Below are 25025 nucleotides of genomic sequence, written 5' to 3' on the forward strand. Positions count from 1 at the left end.
AAAAGGGCGTTTTGGGATGGGTCGTAACAGTACTTCTGCGATTGACATGTGGTGCCACGTGTCGTTCGAATACCTTAGCATTGGTGATTAACTGTCTACTACGCGGTGGTTATAAAAACTAAAAAGTAAGAAAAACTTATCCGGTGATTCGTATCTGTTTTAAATAACTAGCCCAAAGCCCGGTGGGCATATAAATGGGCTTAAATGACTAGATCTAAACGGGTCTCAAAAGCCCAATACAACATCCTTAACCGTACTTAATTTTACACAATATAATTTTTGTTTTCCATTATATATTTTTAATGAAATTATATGTGACCAAACGACACCACGATCACCCTTTCACCAGCACCAGTTTAGAAAAGAATTTCGTTCCCATAAACAATGTAATTAGGTTTCATTCCATTTCATTACAAATTTGAAACATGTTTGGACTGGCCGCTAATTATCTGATCGCTAAAAAACTTTTTTTTTCTAGTTCGTATTGTATTTTTCTTTCTATTTCATGGTTTTGTGGTAGCAGAAAAAAAAAAGGATCTCAGATATAAAGAACGTTGGGACTTAGGAGAGAGTAATTAGGGACGAGTAATTATTATCATAACACAGATATCATTATGAATCTAATCTTTAATTTATAAATTATGTCATGTTCGATGTCTGAATCATTCAATGCCAATTTTTTTACTAACAAAAAAAAATCACTACCAAACCAAAGTAATTATGTTTTTAACCCTAAACACCTAAAGATAGATGGTTATCATAATTCACCTACTAGTCTCCCATTCATATCTCTAAGTTCTTAACCCTGCTAAATCTTAGAAACAAAATCATATCCCACCATTTTTACAAAAAAAAAGAAGAAGATCGATATATACAAAATCATGTACAGAACCAGAGTTAAAATCCCATAAGAAAATACGAATTCGGACTAAAGATTTATTAAAATAGGTATATAAAAGTGATCGAAAATTATGTGTAAATCAAGTAAAGAAAGAAGAGTATATCTACAGAATCAAATTTGATTCAGGCACTATTACTCCTTCGTTTCTTACGGACATGGTTTGGTTCGTGAACAAATAAAGTCTCTACCTCTTGGCTCCCGACGTCGGTGGCTTCAAAGAACCGAAGATCTTTGGACAATCTTGTCTTCTTTGTGAGAGAAATCTCACGCGGTCGCTTTCTTGGCGGCGGAGGACACGTCTCCACCTCCGGAATCTTGTGATCACTTGAAGTTGGAGTACACAGAGATTCTAACAACTCTTCTTTCTTCGAGCTATCTTGATGATCTTCTTCTTCTTGGCTTCTGGGTTTCTGCTCTACTGTCTTTTCTTCTTCTAGGGTCTCGAGAAGCTTAGACATGGTCACATGGATGTGAAAGTTTCGTGGGCTTTTACCTTCCAAAGGAAAGAATATTAATTTGAAAGTGAAATTGGAATATAGAAAGTGATATCATATAGGTAGAGAGAGAGAGAGAGAGAAAAAAGAAGGGGATTAAAGAGTTTGTATTTTGCGAAAATGTACATGTATGAATTAATCTTGAATATTCGGATATTCAATGCTTTTTGTGCAACTTAATTGTCTTGGGAATTAGAAGTGAAACTTTTCAACTGCCCCTATGTCCAAACCTATAGAAATACTATGCCGGAGTCAATTAGTTAGTTAGATTCATTTGTGTTTACTGTTTAACGTAATTAATTTGAATATAAGTTTGGTTAATTACCCTTGTTACCTATTAAAACTTGAATGTTAACGGAGAAGCTTATCCAAATTAATGTCTCATGTGTCACATCATTCTTCGATTGTATGTCTAAATACGTACAAATGGTTGGCATAGGATACCATTTCATCAACTTAAAAATAATATTTTCATTTCATAATTGATGTCCACTTTCCGACTCGCCCCTTTGGAATTATTCGCTCCTTCGCAGCCTACTATATAAACCAATCAGATACCGCCATGTCATCCTCCACTGATTTGTGTTCGAGAATTGCTCATGTTACTGTAGTCTTTTCTCCATGAACAAAATTACTTACAACTTACAAGGCTAAATGATGTTTGATAGGTTTAACATTTTAATTACTCTGTGCTCTATATAAGTCCACAATTTGAATAATCAAACTGAAACCTGTATTTTAAGTTTGTCCCCCCATTGAAGTAAGTATATGGTTATGTTGGCATTTAGTGTTTGCATCGAATGGTCGTTTATGTCAATGAAAGACGTCCCGTCGCTGCCATTGAACGTACGTAATAAGCATTAAATCTTAACAGTGTGATGCAAAATTTCTCTTATAGCTCATCATCCTCTTTTTTTTTTCTTAAGAATTTGTTGCATGTGAAGATATTTGGTCACTAGAGTATCGTTTCTATAGATGTTCAAGACAGTAGTAGTTGGAAGGCCGTATTGAAAACAGTCTGAGATGGTAGAAAGAAAATCTTATTTTACATTGATCTAATATATGAAGACTCTTCTGATGATGCATATATATATTTCCAACTTCGTTTGCGCTTTATTCCTACGGATTGTCAAACTTTTAAGAGAAATATGTTGTCCTTTTAGGTTGTTATTGGTCATCAGGGAGATGTAGGGGCCATGACTGTACATTCTTTTTGGCCTATCAAAACTCGATTCTCTTTTTTAACTCATTGGATTCGTGCTGATCATGCTCTTTGAGAATGTATTCTTATAGTCAAATTCAAAACTGTTGTAGTTAACATTTGTTAAACAATTAATGGCTTTAAAGTCATACTTTTGATACCTACTAAAATAAAACGTTATTAATTATGTTGCAAATGGTTAGAAGGTGTAAGATATACAATGCAATTTGGTTAGGATTCCAGAAAAGGCTAAAGAACAGTGACACTACTAGCAAAAGTGAAAAAAAAAACATGGCCATATTTATGTATACAAAGTCTACGCTTAAGAGGAAAATGAAGGCAACAGTAAAATAGTGAAGAAAATGACAATCTTATAACTAAGAAGATAGAGACATATAACCCCATTTAGTAAAGAGGAAAGTTGTAATGAGAATGGAAAAAATAAAACCTAGAGACTCAGTTAATGGGTTGAAATTTCAGGCTAAAATATGTTTCGTCTTCTTGTACGACTACATATAACACACATAACAAAACTAAAACTCGTAAGGTGTATGTGTGAAACTAGTTGTGTATATACATAAGAACAAATGGTGAAAACCAGTAGTTAGGGATAGATCTCTGTCCAAACATATTCTTGATCGATCTTAGATCAATCATGCACTCATAGAGATCTACTTCGTTTGTTTGTTTATTAGACTCATTATCTCTATGAGTGATTGAGTATTATATGAATCCGTTTCTAAACAAAGATGCCGAAGGAGTTGATGTTGGGGTCTGATCGCGCCAGAAAACTTAGGTTTTTCTCTCTGTGTTTGAACCAAAAGTCGTGGTAACTCTGTCTCAAAGAATCTAATAAATCTCTAATTAGACCGTTTGTAAGTAAAAGAAAAAAAGCTTCAAGTTCAATGAAAAATAAAGATAATGATTGGGACTTTTAGGTTTGTTTGTGCTTCTTTAATTATTTTCTAACAACCTTTTATAGAAAAAAAACTCTAGACTAGTGAAAATTCGGAGAGTTTCATGTTGCTGCGACTACACCACGTCTCTATCTAAACAGAAAAGGGTCAGGTAAAGGAGATTAATGTAACAATCGCACACGTGGCACCTTTTTCTTTGTCGCCTTCCAAATCATTAATTAAATTTCCATTTATTTATTTTCTCTGCTGTCATCACCAATAATTTTAATTTAATTTTTACCAAAACCAGAATCAAAATTTTGAACGGAGAAGAAGATTGAATTCAGAAAGGAAGAGGCAGATCTGTTATTCTCTGTTGAAGTCTGATTGATCTGATCGGAGCTATTGCGGAGGAGGGGTTTACTGCAATTGCACGGTGGTAATGGCTGCGGTTCCGCCTGAAAACGGCGTGGACGGAGATGACGAAAGAGAGGAAGAAGAAGAGGACGAGGAGGAGGAAGAAGAAGAAGAAGAAGAAGAGAACGGAGATGAGGCTGAGGAGGAGCCACGTCTCAAATATCAGAGGATGGGTGGCAACGTTCCTGCGTTGCTATCTAACGATGCTGCTTCCTGCATCGCTGTTGCTGCGAGGATGATCGCGCTTGGTACGCACGACGGTACCGTGCGTATCCTCGATTTATTGGGGAATCAGGCAAGTTTTCCATTGATTTTTGGAATTTCGGGTCTATTTCAACATTGTACAAGTTTTAGTGTCAATTTCAACATTTTAGGAGTTTTAGTGTTTTGGTGATACTCCTCTAATGATGATGACCTGAGGTCGATAGATGTTAGGCTTTATTGGTTGGTGGTGGAACAGTTTAGTTAGTTTGCTTTAGCTATAGTTTTGTCAAAGTTCAATTTTTTTTGTTTTGTTTATGATGCTTTGTTCAGGTTAAAGAATTTCGTGCCCACACTGCTCCGGTTAATGACATCAACTTTGACACTGAGGGAGAGTATATCGGAAGCTGTTCAGACGATGGGTCTGTTGTTATAAACAGCCTTTTCACTGATGATGAGAAGATGAAATTTGATTATCATCGCCCCATGAAGGCCATTTCCTTGGATCCAGATTATACGAAAAAGCAATCTAAGAGATTTGTAGCTGGTGGCTTGGCTGGTCACTTGTATATGAACTCCAAGAAGTGGTTCGGTAATAAAGATCAGGTTTGTGAGAATGTGGGTAGATTACGTTTTGGAATAGAATCTACTCACCGTGAATTTGATAAGAGGCTAGTTTTGTAGGTGCTGCATTCTGGGGAAGGTCCAATTCATTCTGTGAAGTGGAGAGGAAGTCTCATCGCCTGGGCTAATGATGTTGGTGTTAAAGTTTATGATACAGCCAAAGATCAGCGTGTTACATTTATTGAAAAACCGCGAGGAAGCCCCAGGCCTGAGGCTTTACTACCCCACTTGGTTTGGCAGGTTCGTATAAATAACTCATTTTGTCAGATTACTTCTTTGATTGTGAATTCATATGTAACAGCGTTGATTTGAAGGGTTATTTTTTATTGTTTCCAGGATGACACTCTCCTTGTGATTGGTTGGGGAACATCAGTTAAAATTGCGTCGATTAAATCAGACCAGCAACAAACTGGAACTTTTAGGCAGATTCAGATGTCTAGTCTAACCCAAGTAGATATTGTGGCATCTTTCCAAACCAGCTATTACATTTCAGGGATTGCTCCCTTTGGTGATTCTCTGGTTATTCTTGCTTATATACCCATTGAAGGAGATGGTGAGAAGGAATTTAGCAGCACCACTACTCTATCGCGTCAGGTACTCTCTTTGTGGTGGTTTTGGTGTTGGGTATGAGATATAGGGACATAAATTTTGGCATGTCTTTTGGGAAGTGGTTGAGTCTGATTTTAAGTAATCCAGGGAAATGCCCAGAGGCCTGAAATACGCATTGTATCATGGAACAATGATGAACTCACAATGGATGCTCTTCCTGTACACGGCTTTGAGCATTACAAGGCGAAAGACTATTCCCTTGCTCATGCTCCTTTCCCAGGTCAGAGATTTGTTGGAAAGTAGTTTGTTTTCTAGGGGAAGGAAAGCATATGTTTGAATACTTACTCGGAAAATTGATGTGAGTGTAGGTAGTAGCTACGCTGGGGGACAGTGGGCAGCTGGTGATGAACCACTGTACTATATTGTTTCGCCAAAGGATGTTGTGATTGCCAAACCCAGGTAGATTTTTGTGGTCACTATTTCTTGTCCATGTTATTCTATTGCTTTGTAAATGAACCTTGCGGTCGCTAACTTATTCTGTTTTTTACTTGTTAGGGATGCTGAAGATCACATAAACTGGCTTTTGCAACATGGATTCCACGAGAAAGCCCTAGCAGCTGTTGAGGCTAGTGAAGGACGAACCGAACTAATTGATAAGGTACTTTTTCGAAAATAGGCGTTGAACCTTTTATTTGTCTTCGCATTATGGTTCATTCTTTCGCTCTTTACTGTTCTCTACTAAAATTGGATGAATGCATAGGAAAGTGTTTTTTTCCGTCATATTTTTTATTTTTCTATATGCAATATTTCATGATCTCGACATTCAAAAAACACACTTTAGTTTGGAATTACCCTTTTCAAAAAAGAAAAAAAAGAATTACCCTTTTCGTTATACCAAAGGATTCTCTGTTCAGATGTTTCATAAGCCTGGAAAATCTTGTTCGAGAAACCAACTGTTAAGTTCTCTTTTCTTTATTGTATAAACGATTTTCAATTCTAACACAAACGAGTTATCTAGGTGGGAGCTGGGTATCTTGATCATTTGATTGTGGAAAGAAAATATGCTGAAGCGGCATCTTTATGCCCCAAATTGTTACGAGGATCTGCTTCAGCCTGGGAGAGGTTTGAACAAATTTGTATCTCTTCTTTGCAAAGTGTTTGTTTTGGTTGTTTTGTACTTTATCTAACATCATGTGTCTCTTTTCAGGTGGGTTTTCCATTTTGCTCAACTACGCCAGCTGCCTGTTCTTGTCCCATATATGCCTACGGATAACCCAAGGCTTAAGGATACTGTGTATGAGGTTTGTATATATCAACAACTTTCTACAGATAGGCTTAAATGAAAATATTTTATTTCATAGAAATTTTAAAATAGATAAGTAAAAAAAAAAACTTTTCTTGTAAACGCAAACATTTGTTTGAAACAGTGGAGGCATAAGATTTATCTTGAAGTTTATTTCTTTACGATGCAGGTTGCTCTAGTTGCACTAGCAACCAATCCCTCATACCACAAGGAGCTTTTGTCAGCGGTTAAATCTTGGCCACGTTCTGTATATTCTGCTTTGACTGTTATCTCAGCAATAGAGCCTCAACTGAACACATCTTCAATGACAGATGCCCTCAAAGAGGTCAGCATTGTCTGTCATGTTAAGCTGAGGTTTATTAACATTTACGGATTCAGAGTTGTTTTATTATTTCATGTATCAGGCGCTGGCAGAGCTGTATGTAATTGATGGACAGTATCAGAAGGCCTTCTCCCTATATGCTGATGTACGTATGTACTAAGAAAGTATTTGTAAAATTATCTTCCCAGATCGTATTCAGGCCTCCTTCCGTTGATAGTCACCTAAAATTTCCTTTTCCTTTTTTATCTCCAGCTTCTCAAACCAGAAGTGTTTGACTTCATTGAGAAATACAGCTTGCATGAGGCGATTCGCGGAAAGGTATACCAGATTTTTTTTTTCACAGTTTGAGACTTCTAACATTATGTAGGCTTTTCCTGGACGATCCACAATTTAATCATCATCATTAATGTTAGCATCTTAGGGGTTCATGAATTTTTTCTTAGATATAGGTACAACTTCTGTGTAATACATAATTCAAACAAATCTGGAGATCCACAGCTGATTCCAATTTAAAGTTATGGGATGGTCTTGTGAGTAGTATTATCTTGGGATTTAGGCATATCTACTGCTATTTTGTTATGGCCTCAGAATTCTGCAATACAGACCGGTGAACTTTGTTTTCCTTATCTAATTGTGTAGGTGGTCCAGTTAATGTTGCTTGATTGCAAGCGTGCCACTGTCTTATTTATCCAAAATAGGGATTTGATTCCTCCATCTGAAGTTGTTCCACAACTTCTGAAGGCTGGCAAAAATCCACAAGTTCTGAAAGCTGGCAAAAAATGTGATTCAAGATATTACTTGTACTTATATCTGCATGCATTATTTGAAGTTAGTCATGATACCGGGAAGGATTTTCATGATATGCAGGTATGTGTAGTTAACTTGATATATGGAATGAATTTTTCCATTCTCTTTCTCTTTTGCTTAAATATTTTCTTAAAATGATTACATATTGTAGGTAGAACTCTATGCAGAATACGATACTAAGATGCTGCTTCCGTTCCTACGTAGCAGTCAACATTACAAGTTAGAAAAGGTACTTAACATTACAAGCAACCCAGCTTACTGAAATGAACTATCTCTGGGTTATGTCTTTGTGAACTTGATCTATTGCAATATCTCAGGCATATGAACTTTGTGTCAAGAAAGATTTTTTAAGAGAGCAAGTGTTTGTCCTGGGAAGGATGGGAAATGCAAAACAAGCTCTTGCAGTCATCATAAATAAACTGGGAGATATAGAAGAGGTGATTGTTACTGTGTGTTCAGTAACTGCTCTTTTTTCCGCAACCCCTTGTACACTCTAATTGATGTCTTTCTGACTGGTAATTAATAAAACAAGCTATGGTGGTTGACTTTGATTGATATTCTGCAGGCTGTGGAATTTGTGTCCATGCAGCACGATGATGATCTATGGGAAGAGCTGATTAAACAATGTCTAAACAAGCCTGAGATGGTAAAAGCTGTATTTGTGATGCAAATCACAACACAAACCAGTCTTGATTCTGGGAAACTTGTGTCCATGTAGTACTGTTTCCTTAATCTTCTGTTCTTTTCCACCAATTTTAGGTGGGCTTGCTGTTGGAGCACACAGTTGGCAACCTCGACCCTCTTTACATTGTAAATATGGTCCCAAATGGCTTGGAAATACCTCGGTTAGTTTTAACTATTACCCCTCATTGCTGTTACTCTATTCATGAGTTGGTTCAATCACGTGTTCTTACTTAAATAAACATCGACCCTCATCTATGTGATGCCAAACCTGTTGGTTTACCCAAAGCTAAGTTCGCACACAGAGCATTGGCAGAATCATATGCTTCCTGAACACTTTTCATCAAAATAATGTTCTCCTCATTGTTTCTTCTGCTTTCAGATTAAGGGATCGATTGGTCAAAATCGTAACAGATTACAGAACTGAGACATCTCTTAGACACGGTTGCAATGACATTCTCAAGGTACAAATTTAATGTCACCAATGTCCCTCTAATCATATATATCTGGAACAGACTCCAGGGAATTTGACGTGTGGGGGTTGTTGTACAGACGGATATTGTTAATCTTCTGGTCAAATGCTTCAACGAGGCTAGGCGTGGGGTCTGCCTGAGCCATGAAGACGACGATTCCCGTGCGAAGAGAGAAGACAATAATCGCTCATCATTCTCGCAGAGAATGGTAGTAGATAAATCTTTGAGCATAAAGATGACAGAAGTGAAGTCGAAGACACGGGGGGACACACGGTGTTGTATGTGCTTCGACCCGGTCTCGATAAGAGGGGACACTGTAGTGGTCTTCTTCTGCTGCCATGCTTACCACGAGACGTGCCTCATGGATGCAGCCTTCAGTAACAACAATCACAAGACAACCAAAGGTTCTTCGGGGTATGAATATAGCTACGATAACGGTGTGGATGAGGAGGAAGAGGATGAGGAAGAAGATGAGGATGGTGATGGAGACAGACCTGGGCGGTCGCGTTTACGGTGCATATTATGTACTACTGCCGCCGCTGCGTCCGCTCGGTAGCGACCCCTTTTGTGCATGTGTTTGTGAAGTATTTTTGGTGTGCTTCGAACATATATATATTTTTTTTTAAAGAAGAAAATGTTCATTGTTTGTTCTGTAGTTCTCTAAAATATAGCAAAAAGAGAAAGGCGAGAGATGGAGAAAACATGTGTGCCAGAATTTGTGCCTTTGTATTATTTCCCGATGAGTGGCCAAGTGTTACGATTGAATTGACTTTGAGTTTTTTACAAAGGCCAAGTTTGTTTCTCTTCCTTCTCTTTACGCTTAGTTTCTAAGCCCATACCTGAAACATTTACATTTTTTTTTTTGGCTCCTCTGTCCTCGATCTACAAAAAAATCGTCATTTCCGATAATTCCATTTTCAGTGTACTGCTTCTTGTTGTTTGTCGTTTAGCAGAGAGTAAAATATATGTGACAGCTCTCTTGTTCTTTGATCTTATGATCTTATTTTTGTTTTGGTCGGCGATCTTGTCATCTTTTTTTTTTTTTTTTAAATACATGATAGCTAATTCACCGTTTCCTATGAGTACGTTTTTTTTCTGAAATATAGATTGGGAAACAAATTTTGTAAATAATTTTCTATAAGTGTATGAGCACCTATGCTCTGTTTTTCTTCTTGAGCTGTAATGCTCTGTTTTTGTAGTACTATTTTATTCTATGTTTCTAATAAAAATGTTTAGACGGCAAAAAAAAAAGACAGACCTTAGGCATTTCTAATTAAGGTATATATTCACATAACACAGCAACACGAGCAAAAGCCAAACTAACTCGTTTATTACAACCAGGCAGATATAGAAGTGAAGTGTGGAATCCGCCAAAGATATGTAACATATAAAGAAAGCCCCAATGTTATAGTTTGCACAAACCATTCCCTTTTTAGTTTCGGACAAATACAAGATATAAAGCTTCAAAACAAAGGAATTCAAAAACATTAACAGTAATACTATATAACAAGGAAAACGTAAACTAGAATCAACCACCATGATATATCATTTGTTTAGAATGGCCTAAAATAAGGGAAGAGAAGGTTTCTGTTGGGAGAATTTTTTTTTTAAAAAGAAAGAATGGAATCGTAGCCACCACATGATTTGAGGTGTTTGTAAAGAGAGACGACCTCTAAGATGCGACTGGTTTTGAAGTGGCCTTCTTAATGGCTTCCGCATAAGTCGTGTGCTGGTATGTTAAGGTCGATTCAAGCAAGTCCCAAAGCGACGTCTTCGGGTTCCATCCTAATTATTGTCCACACCAGAGTATTTATTAGAAAAACATTGTGACTGTTAGAAAAGACTAATCAGACAAGAAAAGAGGAAGTTACCAAGTTGACGGTTGATGATGGTCATGTCTGGGATTCTCTTGTCGCTGTCATCATAACCTTCTCCATAAAACTCTTTGGAGCTCACGTCGATCGTTGGACTCTCGATAGCTGTCTCTCCACTCACTTTGGCGTAGACCTGTCCATTTTTTGTTTTGCAACATTTGAGCGTGTGCTATAATAGTTTTATCGAAAATCACTCAGATTCTTATCTATGACCAATTTTTCTCACCTCAGTCATCATTTCAGCAAGTTGTCTCACTGTCACTTCATTGTTTGGGTTGCCTACATTGAAGATATGCCCATTGGCTCTCTCTGGATTTTCCTGGTAAAGAATTCCGCAAGCAATTCAGATGCAACTTCTTTAATAATATAAAAACAAACGATATATCACCAGGGATAAGCAATGAATGAAACTCACGATCATCAAAAGGACAGCTTCGATAGCATCTTTGATGTAGATGAAGGTTCTCTGTGATTCTCCACCATCCACAAGCTTGAGAGGCTCCCGTCGCAGAAGATTCTGAAAATACCCACCAAAAAGTTAAACAAAAAAGTTAAGCTGCAGCCATGAGAAGAACTCAGGTCATTGGACTAAGCCTGTATACTTACGTTACTAAAGCACGCTAGAACCCGTGGGACACCCTCGCTAGGACCATCAATGCCAGGGATGAAATCCATCCTAGGTCCAATCCAGTTGAATGGTCTTACAATGGTGAACTCGAGTCCATTCTCAGCACCCTCAGCTGCAACCAGAAAAAAGTGACGTGAGAAACTTTTTTGTGTCTAGAAACAAAAAATTTCTTTCGTGTAAGAAAACTACATACCGTAAACAAGTCTCTCAATAAGTTGCTTTGCACAAGCATATGACCACCTCTGCTTCTCAATTGAACCAAAGATGCAAGGGGATATATCTTCTTTGAGTACATAAAATTCAGGATCCTGTAGTAAACAAGACGAGCATCATTGGTGAGTAGTGAAATAATAACAAAACACAGAGACAAAAGTAGTAATAAGAACCACGTGACACGAACGAATATCTACTTGACATAAGAAAGTAAGGCAAAAAGTAAAACAAAAGACTCTCATGCAGTAGTTAGGGCTCAAAGCCATACTCAGGTAATTGCAGGAAAACAAACTACATTTTCTCGATATTACAAACACTATTAAAGTGGATAGTGATAGGCTTATTATAACAAGTTTACGTTACTCTTTAGATCAGTAAACAAGACTTCATATAACAACAATAACTGCATTAGTATATAAATTTCCGTATCAATCTTAAGTGAGTGTGCCAATGTACATAATTAACATAGTTTCCTGATCCTCTTGATAACGACAATCAGCAAAAAGTGATGCATAAGACAAATGAAATGATCAGAGTGAAAAAGGGAGAAAAATACTGACCTGACGCAGAGGATGATCCTTTGGAAGAAAGCTTCCTATAGTTTTTCCATACACTTCACAAGTGGAAAAGTGAATCAGACGCTTGTTGTTCTCTGAGCAGTATTTAACCTACATACCAAAACCAATGACCACTCAATGTCACAACTAAAATCCGTATCACATAAAAATATTCCTCAAACTTACAAAATTGCTCCACTAAACCAAACAAACTGCAAAAGCATAAAATACATACCACTGGGAGAGCATCAATGAAATTGCTGTAGATAGTGTCAAGAGGACGCGTATTGTAATCTGCTGGAGTACAGATCGCAGCTAGATTTATCGTCTGCAAAATCCAAAACAACAACAACAGATTAATTAAACAAGACATCCACAATTCGAAATTCGATTTCACATAACGAATCAGATCTGAGTCTTCACATTCAACATTTTCACATTAACGATTTACTAAGAAGAAACGAAGAACAAATACCAGATCTGCCATCTTGATCAGTCCTTCAAGTCTAGAATCATGCTTAATGTTGATACGATGAAACTGGATCCGACCAGCCCATTGAACGGTATCAGGCTCAAGCAAGTGCTTGATCTTATCATTGTAAACATCAAGCGCAAGAACCTTGTGAGGAGTCTCCGTCATAAGCTTCTCACAGAGATGAGAGCCAATGAAACCTCCGGCACCGATCATGCATATCGTCATCGGCTTAATCGGTTTACCGTCCAGATCCAATCTATCGGCTCCGTTCGCCATATTTTGATTGTGTCGGTGAACACGCGTGATCTCTCTCACGCTTCTACAGAGATAACAATGGGTGGAAGAGAGATTTGTGAGAATGGGAGAAAAGAAAGAAAGAAATGAGAGATGGATATTTAAAGGCGTATAATAATGTTCCCTACACTCTCACAGCCTTGCACATTACTCCCACCACGTGAAATTAATGTTTTCGTTACGTGTCATATTCTCTCTTAAGTCAATTATTATGAATCTGCTGATTGTTCACGTGAAATCTATTTTAAAACTAGTAGATTACAACTACAGTATATAGTTTCAATTTTTTTTTGGGTATGTTTGTTGCTTTACACCGACATGTAAAATTGTGCTAATTCGTCGGTGGCCTTAGTGGTAGATAGGAGGTTGATTAAACAGAGAAACGAGAGAAGTGGTGGGTGGGTAAGTAAGAATTAATTAGTGTGATTAAATTACAATAATATAAGCTTACAAAGTCCAACCATAATTGGTGGAGTGAATGCTAAAAGCTACTACAAGAAACGAGCAAAAAGGTGGACAAGGAAGACTACTAGTTGTAACAAGTAATAACTTCTATTAAAACTCTCCGAACCGCTTTCTCTCCATTGTCCTGTGTTTATAACGTCTTTGCTTCGTCCTCCTCTTGATGCTGAAACATTCACCTCCAGAGAACCTGGAATGGAATTTCATTATCTGCATTTGTATTCCAATTTCGTTATTGCTCTGTGGTAAAATAGATAACACACTCACAGTCGTATTCTGCCCATCCAATACGTTGGCGAACTAGATCGTAGACCACCACTTTGTCTTTAAGAACCAAATCTGCAAAGCAATCACTCATTGAGAAAAATAGCTGCACTGTTACAGTTTCACTTGATTGAGTTAACAAACAAGAGTAGTTACCACCAAGAATTGTTATACGACGATGAGACATTCTCTGGAAACCAATGCACCATATTGAACTTCCTGACTGAAATAGCAAAAGAAAAATTATCATATCAAATTTTTCAAACTGTAAACCTTAAGAGAAATCCACACCCAAAACAATCTGTTGAGACATCCTTATAAACCCAACGTCCCAGCCCTCACTAACGGCTCGCTTACAAACCCCTAACACCTCTAATCTGCTAGATACAGTCTTAGGCTAGATATAGTAGACGTATAGCTAAGAGTTGAGCAGCTAAACTTTTTCAAAGCTTATCATTGACACACTAAAAGACAATTTATGAAGTAGTGTAAGTGTATGAATATGCTTACACTAGAAAAAATCTGAAGATATGCACGGGGTCCTAAGACCATTGATGCACCACCAGCAAAGCTCAAACTAACTTGGGGAAAGACATCAACGTCACTGCAACATGGAGATCTTTTTAGCACTTAAGCATAGGAGATAATAGCTTCTTATATATACATACACATGAGAAGAACTTTACCCAGCTGTGATTTCAAAGCATTGGTAACTCTCATAGGTAATGGGACGCCCGTACTGCGAAACAGCATTTGCAACCTGCAGGTTGAACGTTTTATAAATCTTCTTTTTTGTAAGGTCTAATAACATATATCGTCTACATCGAATTGTAATTTCATTCCAAAAATGTAACATTTGAGGACAGATACTTTCAACAATGGCAAAAACTACTGAATATGGTATACACGGTTTGGTGACTGAAAAAGCTGAAGGTGAACTGAGGAAGAAAAAAACACTCACAGCTTGGATGAATGGACTATAAGCTTCGTCGGGAAGATAAGCAAGAGTCGTTCCCGTATCAATTATCGTTCCATCACCAGTGGCTATTGTGAAAACAGATGGATCAATCGGTAATATCTGACCGTTCACAGCAATGCTCTGCAGGTTCACATTATAATGTGGCCTGAAATATTTTTTTGCAGCATATTATCTGAATCAAGACGTGGGTTTATATATTTTGATTTTCCTAACCCAAGATATACGAACTGCATATTATTTCCATAGAGTCAGCTACAAAATGTCTATTTCTGGATCATATGATTCCTACAAGCAGAATGATATAGCAGATATTGTAACAACTCTCGCATTTATATCTGTGTAAATGACTTTCATAATCATCAGTTAAACCCTGGATCTACCTCCTTGTCTTATACAAAAATAAATCTAGGAATCCTACCCTAACATTGAAGTCTGATTCATCATGATGTTAAGTACCCCAAAATCTACCTGTGCTTCTCTTTACGTAATATGATAAGAGTTTAAATGTATAATAGAAAGATTGAGAACTCACTGTGATGGAACAAGAGGAGTATAGACGGTATCTGGCCTCTTGATTTGACCTAGAACCATTATACCTCCACCGCTTTTATCTCCCTTCAGACAATGCGAGAATACTCGTGGCGCGAGTCCTTGCACAGCAAGCTGAGAAATTACTGATAAACTCCCTTGTCCTAACCCAAAGATGCCATCTACTGCTCTTCTAGGCCTCTGTAAATCTCCAGATTGTAAATTGCTACACCTGTTAGCAATATTGAAGACAAGCATCACATATTTTGAAAGTTGAAACAGTACAGAAAAGATGATTTGGAAGTTAGATCATATTGTACTTCCTGGTAGATGTTAATTACTTAAACATAAAACTAATGAGTGTATTTGATAGGCAGAAATATTGTTTCTCATTTGGCCAACATTTTCTCCCCCCCGAAGATGCAGTCATTAGTTAAATTTAGAGAAGGCAATGCACCATACTAAAGAAATCATCATTATCGAAAGGGGATTCCAAATGCAAGATAAAACCTATGGGATATGTACATATATATAAACCCCACGTAAATACACAATTCTTTGCTGTTAGCTTACCCAAAAACAAAGGGAGCAGAGGAATTTATAGCCAAGGTACTGGTAATAACAGTATCAAAGGACATGAAATCTGAGATGTAGTAACCAGAAGTGCCACTTCCATCACCGTACTTAAACGAATAGGAACAGAGATTGTTGGGAGAACAGCCTGATTCTGTCTGGAAATTTGAGTAACATCTCCTGTCTGAACATGAAACTAATGAAGCTGAGGATGACACTCCAGGATCAAAGAAACTTAGTTGAATCTGAAAATCCAAAAAAAAAAAACACAAAATACAGGGAAAACAAGTGATCATTTAGACAAATCATAAAGCTAAAACCAAGACCATGAGGAAAATGTTTTAAAAGCTAATATGCTATAGAGGAAAGTTAGCAAGAAACATACTTGGAGTTCGCTAGTCTTGGGGCAGCCATTGCAGGAAGTGCAGCTAACCCACAAAACATCACTTCCAGTGTCAATTTGAACATTAAATTCTCTTGGTGGTGTCCCAAGTTTAACCTTTGTGTAGTAAAGCCTGTAAATAACAGCAAGATTCTATAAATAGGAATGGGAACAAGAGTCAAATATCTCTAAATTCGTAATTGAACACATGATGAGACAACAGTCTAGAAGGTTCATTTATTTATAATCCAAAATGTTCCCTGATGAAAAACTGCGTCGAATATTGAAGACAAAATCGAATCGCATTACTCAGCCTAACCAGAAACAAATTGGTTAACGACTTAATTCAATTCAATTTTGTTGGGCGAAAAAGTTTTCAAATCCAAGTCCAGAGACAATTCCATGGTTCGAAAAAAGTGAATATTCTATTTTGTACTTTGGAAACCAAAAAATAGAAAGAAAAATTCGAAAATCGGAATCGAAAAAATGCATAAGGAAATGGATAACAACAGTAGTAGTACCCGACGAGAAACGGATCGGAGGCTCCATCAACCGGGAAATTAACAACACCGCCGACAGGAGACTGCAATAACCTTCCATGGCGAGCTGAATCAAAAGCCCTGAGCTCAGTCAGACCAAGTTCATGGTTCGGCGGAATCAATCTCTCCAGCTTGAGAACCGCGTCGGAGCCGCAGGCCAAGGTTGTCGCAGCAAGTAAAAGCACGGCGGCGATGATAATAACTCCAGCGGGAGAATCCACCGCCATTTCTGGAGTTCGAACTTTCTCTTCCTGGGGAAAGAGAGAGAAAGCCGCCAATTGAAACGTTCTGATAATATATTCTGATGACAGTACTAAAGTTTTGCACATTTTCGTGATTAGTTTAATTAAATGTGGAATTAAGATTTGCATAAACTATCCTTTTTTGTGTTAGTCATTATGGCGTGTTTAAATTTGGCATTTTGGTAATTATGATTTTCACAAGTTCATTTTTATTTATTTAAATGTTCGGTGTTGAGTACTAGATAGACTGATGTAATGTGTCTGAAAGTACTGATGTAATTCATATGACGTGTCCGAAAGTACTGATGTGATTCATTGATTTCCGTTGACCAATTTACCCAAAATTCACCAGAACTCAGAAGTCTACGACACCAACGGCTTTATTTGGAACCTAAACTAAACGGACATCCACGAGGTAGATATTTGGCCTTGTTTTGTTTCCACTTTTAACTCAAATTGTATCAGAAAAAGATTTAGGTCATATCATTCTCGGATGAGTACAACTACACCTATCCAAACAAGTGAAGAGTGAGTATGACCCCTTTCCGTTGAACACCAAATACAAAATTGGACGAAAAGGATTCTCTATCGCTTAAGTGCAGATAATCCAATCAAACTGCAAAACGGAAAGATAAGAGATACTTTATTATTGTCTTCGACAACATCCTCCGTAAGAGCCAAGGAGGAGCACTTGTGTTTTGAGACGGTCTCCAGTTCAGGGAGCGATCTGGATATGTAATGGAACCAAAAAGACACTCAGATGTTATATTTTCATACGCTAAACTATATCAAGAAGGTGCTTCAAAGAAACTTTTGTAACTCTTAGCTATGAAACATTCAAGGCAAAGTTGAAATATTTTCTACACAGAACGTTTTTCTGGCCATGCTGTAGAATTTTTCTGATAATTGCAGGCCTAAGAAGAATTGGGAGTCTTGTGATTTAAATGGTTTAAGAGAGAGAGAAGTTTGGTTACCTCTCATTGATCTTCCAAGAGAAGTGAGGTGCAAGAGAGAAGTTGAGATACTTCCTCTGGAGTTGCTGTTCCAAAACCTTGCCATCTTATTCTCCCGGATTTGTCAAGTAAGAGAATATACCTGAAACGTGAACACGTATGTGCAATAGAGAGATCAGAAAGGTTAAGGGAATCTCTTATGCTCTCTTAACCTGATGAAGAGTAGACTTTTCTGTACCCGGTGAGAAGGTTCAGAACTTTAATTTCTTTACGGAAGTAGTAATGGTCTCCAAATGCGTAACCCACCTGCCTCTGGAGGACACTATTCTCGTTATTGTTTGGTTTTTGCAAGACCCGGAGAAGTAGTTTTCTTATGGGGGCCAAGCCCAGCAGCCATTTGTCTATAAATGAAACCTATAATTACAAGAAAATAAGTTTTTGAATAAAATGGGAGAAAAACAGCTGCTAAAAAAGCACTCGTGCAGGTTCTAAAATCTGATATAAGTGCGAATAGCACAAACGATTCAGAATCAGTACCTCAAACAACTGAAGATCTTTCCTGTTGCCAAATGATTCAAGAAATGGTTTGCTCCACGAGCTGATCATTTCCTGTCAGATAAAGCAACCACATCACATCAACAATTATACAAACTAGATATATAACTTATCAACAAAATGATTCCCCACTAAAGAGTTAAGACCACTGTGTCAGGCAACCATTGTTTAGTAACCTTAAGAAGCAACACTTCCGGTAATCTTTAATAAACTCAAACATTCTCGAAATCAGAGTATAGCAAAGACGAGGTAGAATTTTCTGTACCTGAGAGCTTGCTCGGAAAGACAGACACACCAATGATACTTTAGGAACAACCAAACTCTCTGTGTCAACCTCATTGCTGTTGGGAGCAATAGGCAACTTTAGGCTTTTTCCATTAGAGAAAGTCACTGCTAATACCGGAAATTTGATGGCTGAAGCGGCAGGAATTATAGTCTTATTTGCAGCTGCGATCTACAAAAACATCAATTGACAGTTAAGAAACTTCATAAAGCAAATACAAGATCCCTACAGGCTACGGTATCTAAATCATGCATAACTAAGTACAAGCGAACCCAGATGATATAAGCCATAGCTAATGAAAACAATCCACCCTTTAAGATTGGCGTTGCAAAGAAGACAAAATCTGGGATCTGTGATAGTGGATCCTACCAATAAGAGAGAGAGAGTGGAAGAAGTTGCATGATTATACCTTACCACCATGTTCCTTGAATTCTTTCATATCAGCAAAGTAACCCCGATTCATCTCATCATTACTGCCCTAAATCACATCAAATTCCACTAATCAACTTCTCATTGAGACGATCTATGTCGAAACAGATAGCAAATCAATGCTGAATCTGAATAGGAGCAAAACCCAAAAAGAATTGAATCTAGATAAAGGCAAGCTTACAGTCTAGCACGCTCATCTTCAATTGCTTTCTTATTCCCGAACTGTGCAAAGCCACAACAACAACGACAGATCTATAAACAACGTTTCTCCGATAAGCGAAATTGATAATTTCTCAGAATTTCCTACCTTATAAAAATCGAGGAAAGAACGGGTGGTTGATCGAAGAGCTGGCATTTGAGAAGGGAGAGAGTCATGATTCTCGTATCGAGTGAGGGAGAAGAGTCCTTGATGATGCTTGTTGAGAGCAGAGACTGATCTATGCTTCAGGATTCGATTCAACGTCGTCGCCATTTTAGTAGAGCTTAAACCCTATTTGTTTGGTTATGTCTCTCTGCCGGCGAACCAAACACGCTTGAAATTGAAAACGAGTCTAAAATCCTGAACCAGATTTTTGTGTGGGTAACCAATCAAACCGATTTTTTAAATCCGGTTTAATTATAGCCCCCAACTTTTGGGCTTCCGTTTCTAGGAATTGTTTTGCGTTGGGTTTCAAATGCTCATATTCCAGGCCTGTACTGTGATTTATCAATTTTCTAGATATTTATTTCATCTGTATTTATTTCATTCAAAATTAATTAATTTAAATTATGTAAAAATATTGTTATCAAAATTTGAATATTATTTTCCAAATTTATAATCATAAACATTTTTCTAAGAAAAAAAAAGGCTTATTCTTAAATATAGAAATAACAATCTCACTTTGCTTTGCATGTTCTTTTATACATCCGCAAACAACTTATACGTATTGGCATCTATTATAATCTGTCTAACCGCCGCTACCATAGCAATCACCCCTAAACACGAAAAAACCACGGCGATCACAGTGTTGATCCAAAAAATGAAACTTTTTTTAGACGGCTTGAAAGTAAAGTTGAAGAAAACTACAGGAAGAACGAAGTCTAGAGGTATAAAACCGAAAGCGCCTAACAAGGAGTTTACATCTCCAAAAAATGGAAGCATTGCCGCAACGATTGTAGCCATCACGACGAAGAGGGAACGCACAACTAGTCGAGGGATGACATTGCGGATAGAGAATTCTTTCTTTGTTGGATCGCTGATCACACTTTCCAAAATATCGTTTATAGGTTGTAGGTATACCTGCATAACTCAAAATTAGTAACAATGTATATATGTGACGAAAATAAAATAAAATAATAACAATGTATATATGTGAAAGAAAAACGTTAAAAAAAAATTGTATTTACCACAGCAACGGCCGAAAGTTGAAGGACAGTGAAGAGATTGACGAGAAAAATAAACCAAGTAGGGACAAAGTAATGGTTTGTCTCGGCATTTAAGAAATTGGTGAAGATAAGTCCATTGGCTTTTTTACCGAATGCCCAATATCCTGTGATGGCTACTGTGAAAAATGTCATTATTACTACAAGGTAACACATACACAACCCTTTCATCATTTTTCCTTTCACTGGTGCCGATATTGTTGCCTGCGTTGCAAGAAGATAGTATTCATATATCAAATACTCTATATATATAACTGAGTCGATCATGTGACTGCCCTTTTGTTTTTGATGAATAAATATTAAAGTGGTGTTCTAAACAAAGAATGGAAACAAAATGAAACCTGAATTTCAGGTATAATGCCATTGCCGTATGTAGTAGCAATAATAGCCATAGCATTAAAGATTCCAAACACTCTAGTTTCTGGATCACCAACTATAGTATAGTCCTTCTCTGGTGCATTTGGTTCTTTTCCTGATATTTAACAGAAAACTCACCTTTTAAATGTAACAATATAAAAGGTTTAAGAATTAAGAGTAAAGTGGTTTAGTAAAGAAGAGTACCAATGTAGATGGATGCAGCAGCGGCAGAAGCACTGTAGAGGAGGCAGAGGAGGAGAGACAGTGAGTTGATGTATCGTAGAGAGTGAAAGGATGGGAATTGTGCCAAAACCAAAAGTAAGCATCCAAAAATAATCACAAACTCAAAGAGTTTCATTTCCCCATTTGGCTGCACTACCAAGTACATTGCCTTTAGGCATTGCCCTCCCAAGAGCGCATTGGCAATAACCACACCATAGCACACCGCCATTTGTATTGGTCCAACGTAGTACCTTCCCCATTTCGGACCTTATCAAACACACCCCAATAATTGTTAAGAGGAAAACCAAACTGATCTTAACTAATCAAACATTCGGAACCTGTATTATACTTTACCTTATCCTAATTAAAGTTGTATACAGTCCCGAAAAAGTGGGCTAAATCGAATTCCTATAAATCCTTCAGATTAGCGGTGTACTCTAATGAAAACTAAAATCCAAATCGATGATTCGATGCATAATGGATTTAGTTTCATATTAGCTACTAAAACAGAATTATCCAGTAAGATAAAAAATTTCAATCAATTTTTTCTCATCATTTTGTAGTTTTTGCATAGATAAATACGTTAAATTTTGTCTTAAAAGTTTTGTTGACATGTGGATTTCCTTGGTAGTCGACAGTCAAAGCGTAACTATCCTAATTTGGATCGAATCCTATGTAGGATCTGAAATTTAGAATATTCTACTTTTGAAAGCAGATCGAACCTATCCAACTTTACTTATATAAGATTAAATTTTGGTCGGCACCAACGTTTTATGAATACTCTTCTGACACGCACATATTTTTAAAAATTGAAATTAGTTTTGAAAGACAAATTTCTGCATCAAAAATGAAACAAGACACGGAAAGAGACAGCTATCTAACGCATGAAAAAGTTGAAACTTAACAGTGGTATGAGTGGAAATGTGGAATGGTCAACACTTCGATCCGGATCCCAACAAAATTGAACCGAAGCAAGCCATATCAAAAAATTCACTATAATATGAATTCCATATGATTAGTTTTTTTTCTTCTTATAATTCGAAACAAGACCAAACAGTATAGAAAAGTATTTTTTTAAAAATCATAGGTTTACACAATACATATATTGTGATATTAACCAACCACGAACAAAAGTTGAGCTCATACCAATGTTTACTTGGTTTCTTATAAAATTCCGTTGTTCGTAATAGCAAACGTGATTATAAGTATTCCATCTCGCGTTTTCACACAAAAATTAACTTTTTTTTTTGTTCAAACAAATTATTACGTAGGACATGTACCTTCCTTTATTGCGTGGATGAAATTATTGGAGTGGTACCGGCCGTGTGTCAATTATTACGTATAGAAGTTCATATAGACACGTATGTCTACGTACAACTATACATCTCAATCTTGAATGAAATTCTCTTAAGGTAAATTTGTCGCAGCTTTGATTATAGGAAAGAGCAAATGTAAAAAGAAAAAGAATTACTGAGGATGTGATGAGCCATGTCACGGAAGCGGAGGTAACGGTTGCCGAGAGAAGCGTGGTGTTCGAGAGTAAGAGAAAGAAGAGTGTACGAGTAGAAAGTAACGGCTGCTCCTCCGACCAGACAAGATATCCCGGCAGCCCATCCTAAGAACTTGAAGGCGTACGGTAGACTCAGTAGCGCAGGCGCCACTATAGACGTCGTCAAGTGGAATCCGCAGTGCCACCATGTCCCTAGTTTCCATCATCATCATCATCATATCTTCTTCAAATGGGTTATAATAGTATACGTTAAGTTTCATAGATTTCATAATTAATAAAACGTACCTTTGGATTTAAGGACGAAGAGAGAACCAGCATCAACTACTTCTTCCCCTCTTTTTTCTCCATCTCCTGATCTCTCTTCTCCACCCATCTCTTTATCGCTCTCTTTGTTTCTCTTTCTCTCTCTCTCCCCCCACTAGGTGCTACTCACTTTTATAAGTCCAAAAAACACACTTGCTATCATATCATCTTTTACCTAAAAGCATTTCGTAATAATATTAAACATTGCAGATTTATAGTTTATCGATTCTCTTCTGTGTCAAACGATTTATGAAGTTATAAAATGTGTATATCTTGATTATTTTCTTTAAAAAATATATGATAGAATATGAAAATAAATGGAGAATTCAAAATATTTTGGAAACAAATCTCTTAAATCTTATTTTTTATATATAATTTCAAAATAATCGATTTTGGAGACAATCTTAAATTTTCAATACATCCAACAAACAGTAATAGAAAAAGCAAATTGGATAATAGTAATAACATATCAATATAACATGTTAATATGTATATTAAATCCTTATTACAGTTTTACATTTTCATTATAACTGACAGAATTTTTAAAATTGAAAGAAATTTCTTTCGGTTAATAATAATAATACTAGATTTTCACCCGCGATATACCGTAGGGACAATTTATATTTTAAAATTAGTATATATAAAAGTTTGTAATTTGTAACAATCTATGTAACTATCTATAAAATATTTTTATTTTATAGTTTAGAATTGTTATTAAGTAACGTCCTGCCAAACTCGTCCTGCCAAACTCGTCCTGCCAAACTCGTCCTGCCAAACTCGTCCCGCCAACCCATCCCGTAAAAAAAGCTCATTTATTTTATTAATGTTGATCTTCTTTATCATATGTTTATGAATCATTGTCTAAATATTTTGTAATTTTGTAGTAATTAAATGTTATCAAATATCTCTGCGGTTTGATGATTATAATTGAATTGTAATAGTCATGAAGAAAAACAATATCAATAATGATAATTTTGTAGTAATTAAATGATATTAAATATTTTGAAAGTTTTATTTTAGTAACCAATCGTGTAGTTAATGTAAAGAGATTTTAAAAAAATTTATTAAATGTCAAATATTTAATTCGAAGATTTTTTTTCTAATTATCAAAAACAAATATTAAAATCCAGTGGCAATCATTGTAAATAATTCTCAACTACAAGATTTATTTCACAAAATAGTTGCAAAAATGTATATATAGACTAGATTTTAACCCGCGGTACACCGCGGAGATAATTTTTTTTATTTAAACTAGTATATATAAAATTTTGCAAATTATCTCTATCTATAAAATATTTTTATTTTATAGTTTACAATTGTTATTAAGTAACGTCCTTCCAAACCCGTTCTGCCAAACCCGTCCTGTAAAAAAAAACCGCGGTACCCCGCTAGTTGAAATTTATAATTAAAATAAATATTTTATGGATTGCGATTGTGTTTTAGTTTGTCAAACAAAATTTTGTTTTAAATAGTTGTCGAAATCTAGTTCAAATTTTGGAGAAATAAGATTTAGTGAATTGATAAGAAATGTATTTAGTTGCGTTTGCTCATTTTAAGGGATTGCAATTGTCTTTTGGGTTGTCAAACATTTTTTGTTTTAAATAGTTGCTGAAATCTAGTTCAAATTTTGGAAAAATCTGCGTGATATATGGGATTGAAATATATTTGGAATGTTTTTCGTTTGTTAATCAATTTATTGCTGAAAAAACTAATAATTAAAAGCCAGTGACAGCCATTGTAAATAAGTTTCAACTCCAGGATTTATTTCACAAAATGGATGCAAAAATATATATATAGATTATATCTATATATATGTATTTTAAAATCTTTCTCACTTTAACCTCAACATCCAAAGTTTATATGTATATATAGTTTATTTGCTCGATATGCAAAAGCGTCTGTAGTCCAACGGTTAGGATAATTGCCTTCCAAGCAATAGACCCGGGTTCGACTCCCGGCAGACGCATTTATATTTTTTAACAATCTTTTCTGAAAATTTGAAAAGACAACATTTTGCATACACCAAACATATGTACATATGTTGTGTTCTTGTTGGACTCGATGGTTTATCAACCCCAGGTCCAATAGGACAACACGAAATTATCATACAAA

The 25025-nt window shown here is 36.4% G+C and overlaps 6 protein-coding genes and 1 non-coding gene across 15 annotated transcripts; 2 read left to right on the forward strand and 5 right to left on the reverse strand.

Moving 5' to 3' along the window:
- Positions 1–643: 643 nt before the first annotated feature.
- On the reverse strand, positions 644–1601 carry AT1G08180 (cyclin-dependent kinase inhibitor). The gene has a single exon (NM_100692.3). It carries the CDS (start codon positions 1357–1359, stop codon positions 1024–1026), a length of 336 nt encoding a protein of 111 aa, NP_172296.1. The 5' UTR covers positions 1360–1601; the 3' UTR covers positions 644–1023.
- Positions 1602–3702: 2101 nt separating this feature from the next.
- On the forward strand, positions 3703–9731 carry VPS41 (vacuolar protein sorting 41). Its single transcript, NM_100693.4, has 19 exons — positions 3703–4204; positions 4444–4716; positions 4795–4974; positions 5071–5328; positions 5431–5563; positions 5652–5742; positions 5839–5941; positions 6302–6405; positions 6491–6584; positions 6756–6911; positions 6991–7053; positions 7161–7226; positions 7548–7775; positions 7867–7944; positions 8033–8152; positions 8281–8361; positions 8475–8560; positions 8779–8860; positions 8949–9731. Exons 1-19 carry the CDS (start codon positions 3935–3937, stop codon positions 9423–9425), a joined length of 2943 nt encoding a protein of 980 aa, NP_172297.2. The 5' UTR covers positions 3703–3934; the 3' UTR covers positions 9426–9731.
- A 369-nt stretch (positions 9732–10100) lies between these two features.
- AXS2 (UDP-D-apiose/UDP-D-xylose synthase 2) lies at positions 10101–13127 on the reverse strand. Its single transcript, NM_100694.5, has 9 exons — positions 12617–13127; positions 12377–12469; positions 12145–12252; positions 11565–11679; positions 11350–11483; positions 11159–11260; positions 10970–11062; positions 10741–10876; positions 10101–10654 (listed from the first exon to the last, which is right to left on the reverse strand). Exons 1-9 carry the CDS (start codon positions 12890–12892, stop codon positions 10542–10544), a joined length of 1170 nt encoding a protein of 389 aa, NP_563807.1. The 5' UTR covers positions 12893–13127; the 3' UTR covers positions 10101–10541.
- Positions 13128–13266: 139 nt separating this feature from the next.
- On the reverse strand, positions 13267–17037 carry AT1G08210 (Eukaryotic aspartyl protease family protein). Of its 4 annotated transcripts, none has more exons than NM_001331758.1 (10): positions 16620–16963; positions 16102–16231; positions 15717–15961; positions 15148–15375; positions 14598–14760; positions 14323–14396; positions 14147–14240; positions 13793–13859; positions 13640–13711; positions 13267–13562 (listed from the first exon to the last, which is right to left on the reverse strand). In NM_001331758.1, the coding sequence occupies exons 1-10, from the start codon at positions 16862–16864 to the stop codon at positions 13402–13404; spliced, it is 1479 nt and encodes a 492-aa protein (NP_001318953.1). In that variant the 5' UTR covers positions 16865–16963; the 3' UTR covers positions 13267–13401. The 4 variants fall into 4 exon arrangements, with proteins under 4 accessions (NP_001318953.1, NP_001320253.1, NP_563808.2 ...); NM_001331760.1 differs by having other exon boundaries at positions 13303–13562; positions 16620–17037; NM_100695.3 differs by having other exon boundaries at positions 13303–13562; positions 16620–17002.
- Positions 17038–17304: 267 nt separating this feature from the next.
- Positions 17305–19673, reverse strand: AT1G08220 (ATPase complex subunit). Of its 2 annotated transcripts, NM_100696.4 has the most exons (8): positions 19407–19673; positions 19281–19321; positions 19080–19143; positions 18653–18841; positions 18370–18441; positions 18071–18246; positions 17854–17974; positions 17305–17606 (listed from the first exon to the last, which is right to left on the reverse strand). In NM_100696.4, exons 1-7 carry the CDS (start codon positions 19569–19571, stop codon positions 17857–17859), a joined length of 825 nt encoding a protein of 274 aa, NP_172300.2. In that variant the 5' UTR covers positions 19572–19673; the 3' UTR covers positions 17305–17606; positions 17854–17856. The 2 variants fall into 2 exon arrangements, with proteins under 2 accessions (NP_172300.2, NP_001077486.1); NM_001084017.2 differs by having other exon boundaries at positions 17586–17974; positions 19080–19148; positions 19407–19604.
- Positions 19674–19876: 203 nt separating this feature from the next.
- Positions 19877–23252, reverse strand: AT1G08230 (Transmembrane amino acid transporter family protein). 5 transcript variants are annotated; one of them, NM_001084018.3, is made up of 6 exons: positions 22896–23252; positions 22572–22802; positions 21083–21367; positions 20863–20993; positions 20486–20725; positions 19927–20378 (listed from the first exon to the last, which is right to left on the reverse strand). In NM_001084018.3, the coding sequence occupies exons 1-6, from the start codon at positions 22981–22983 to the stop codon at positions 19998–20000; spliced, it is 1356 nt and encodes a 451-aa protein (NP_001077487.1). In that variant the 5' UTR covers positions 22984–23252; the 3' UTR covers positions 19927–19997. The 5 variants fall into 5 exon arrangements, with proteins under 5 accessions (NP_001320802.1, NP_001077487.1, NP_001320800.1 ...); NM_001331764.1 differs by having other exon boundaries at positions 19930–20378; positions 22381–22802; positions 22896–23154; NM_001331761.1 differs by having other exon boundaries at positions 19877–20378; positions 22572–23087.
- A 1555-nt stretch (positions 23253–24807) lies between these two features.
- Positions 24808–24879, forward strand: AT1G08240. The gene has a single exon. It is a non-coding gene; the product is annotated as a tRNA-Gly (tRNA).
- Positions 24880–25025: the final 146 nt, after the last annotated feature.

Source organism: Arabidopsis thaliana (assembly GCF_000001735.4).
Source record: "Arabidopsis thaliana chromosome 1 sequence".
In the NCBI taxonomy this organism is placed as follows: domain Eukaryota; kingdom Viridiplantae; phylum Streptophyta; class Magnoliopsida; order Brassicales; family Brassicaceae; genus Arabidopsis; species Arabidopsis thaliana.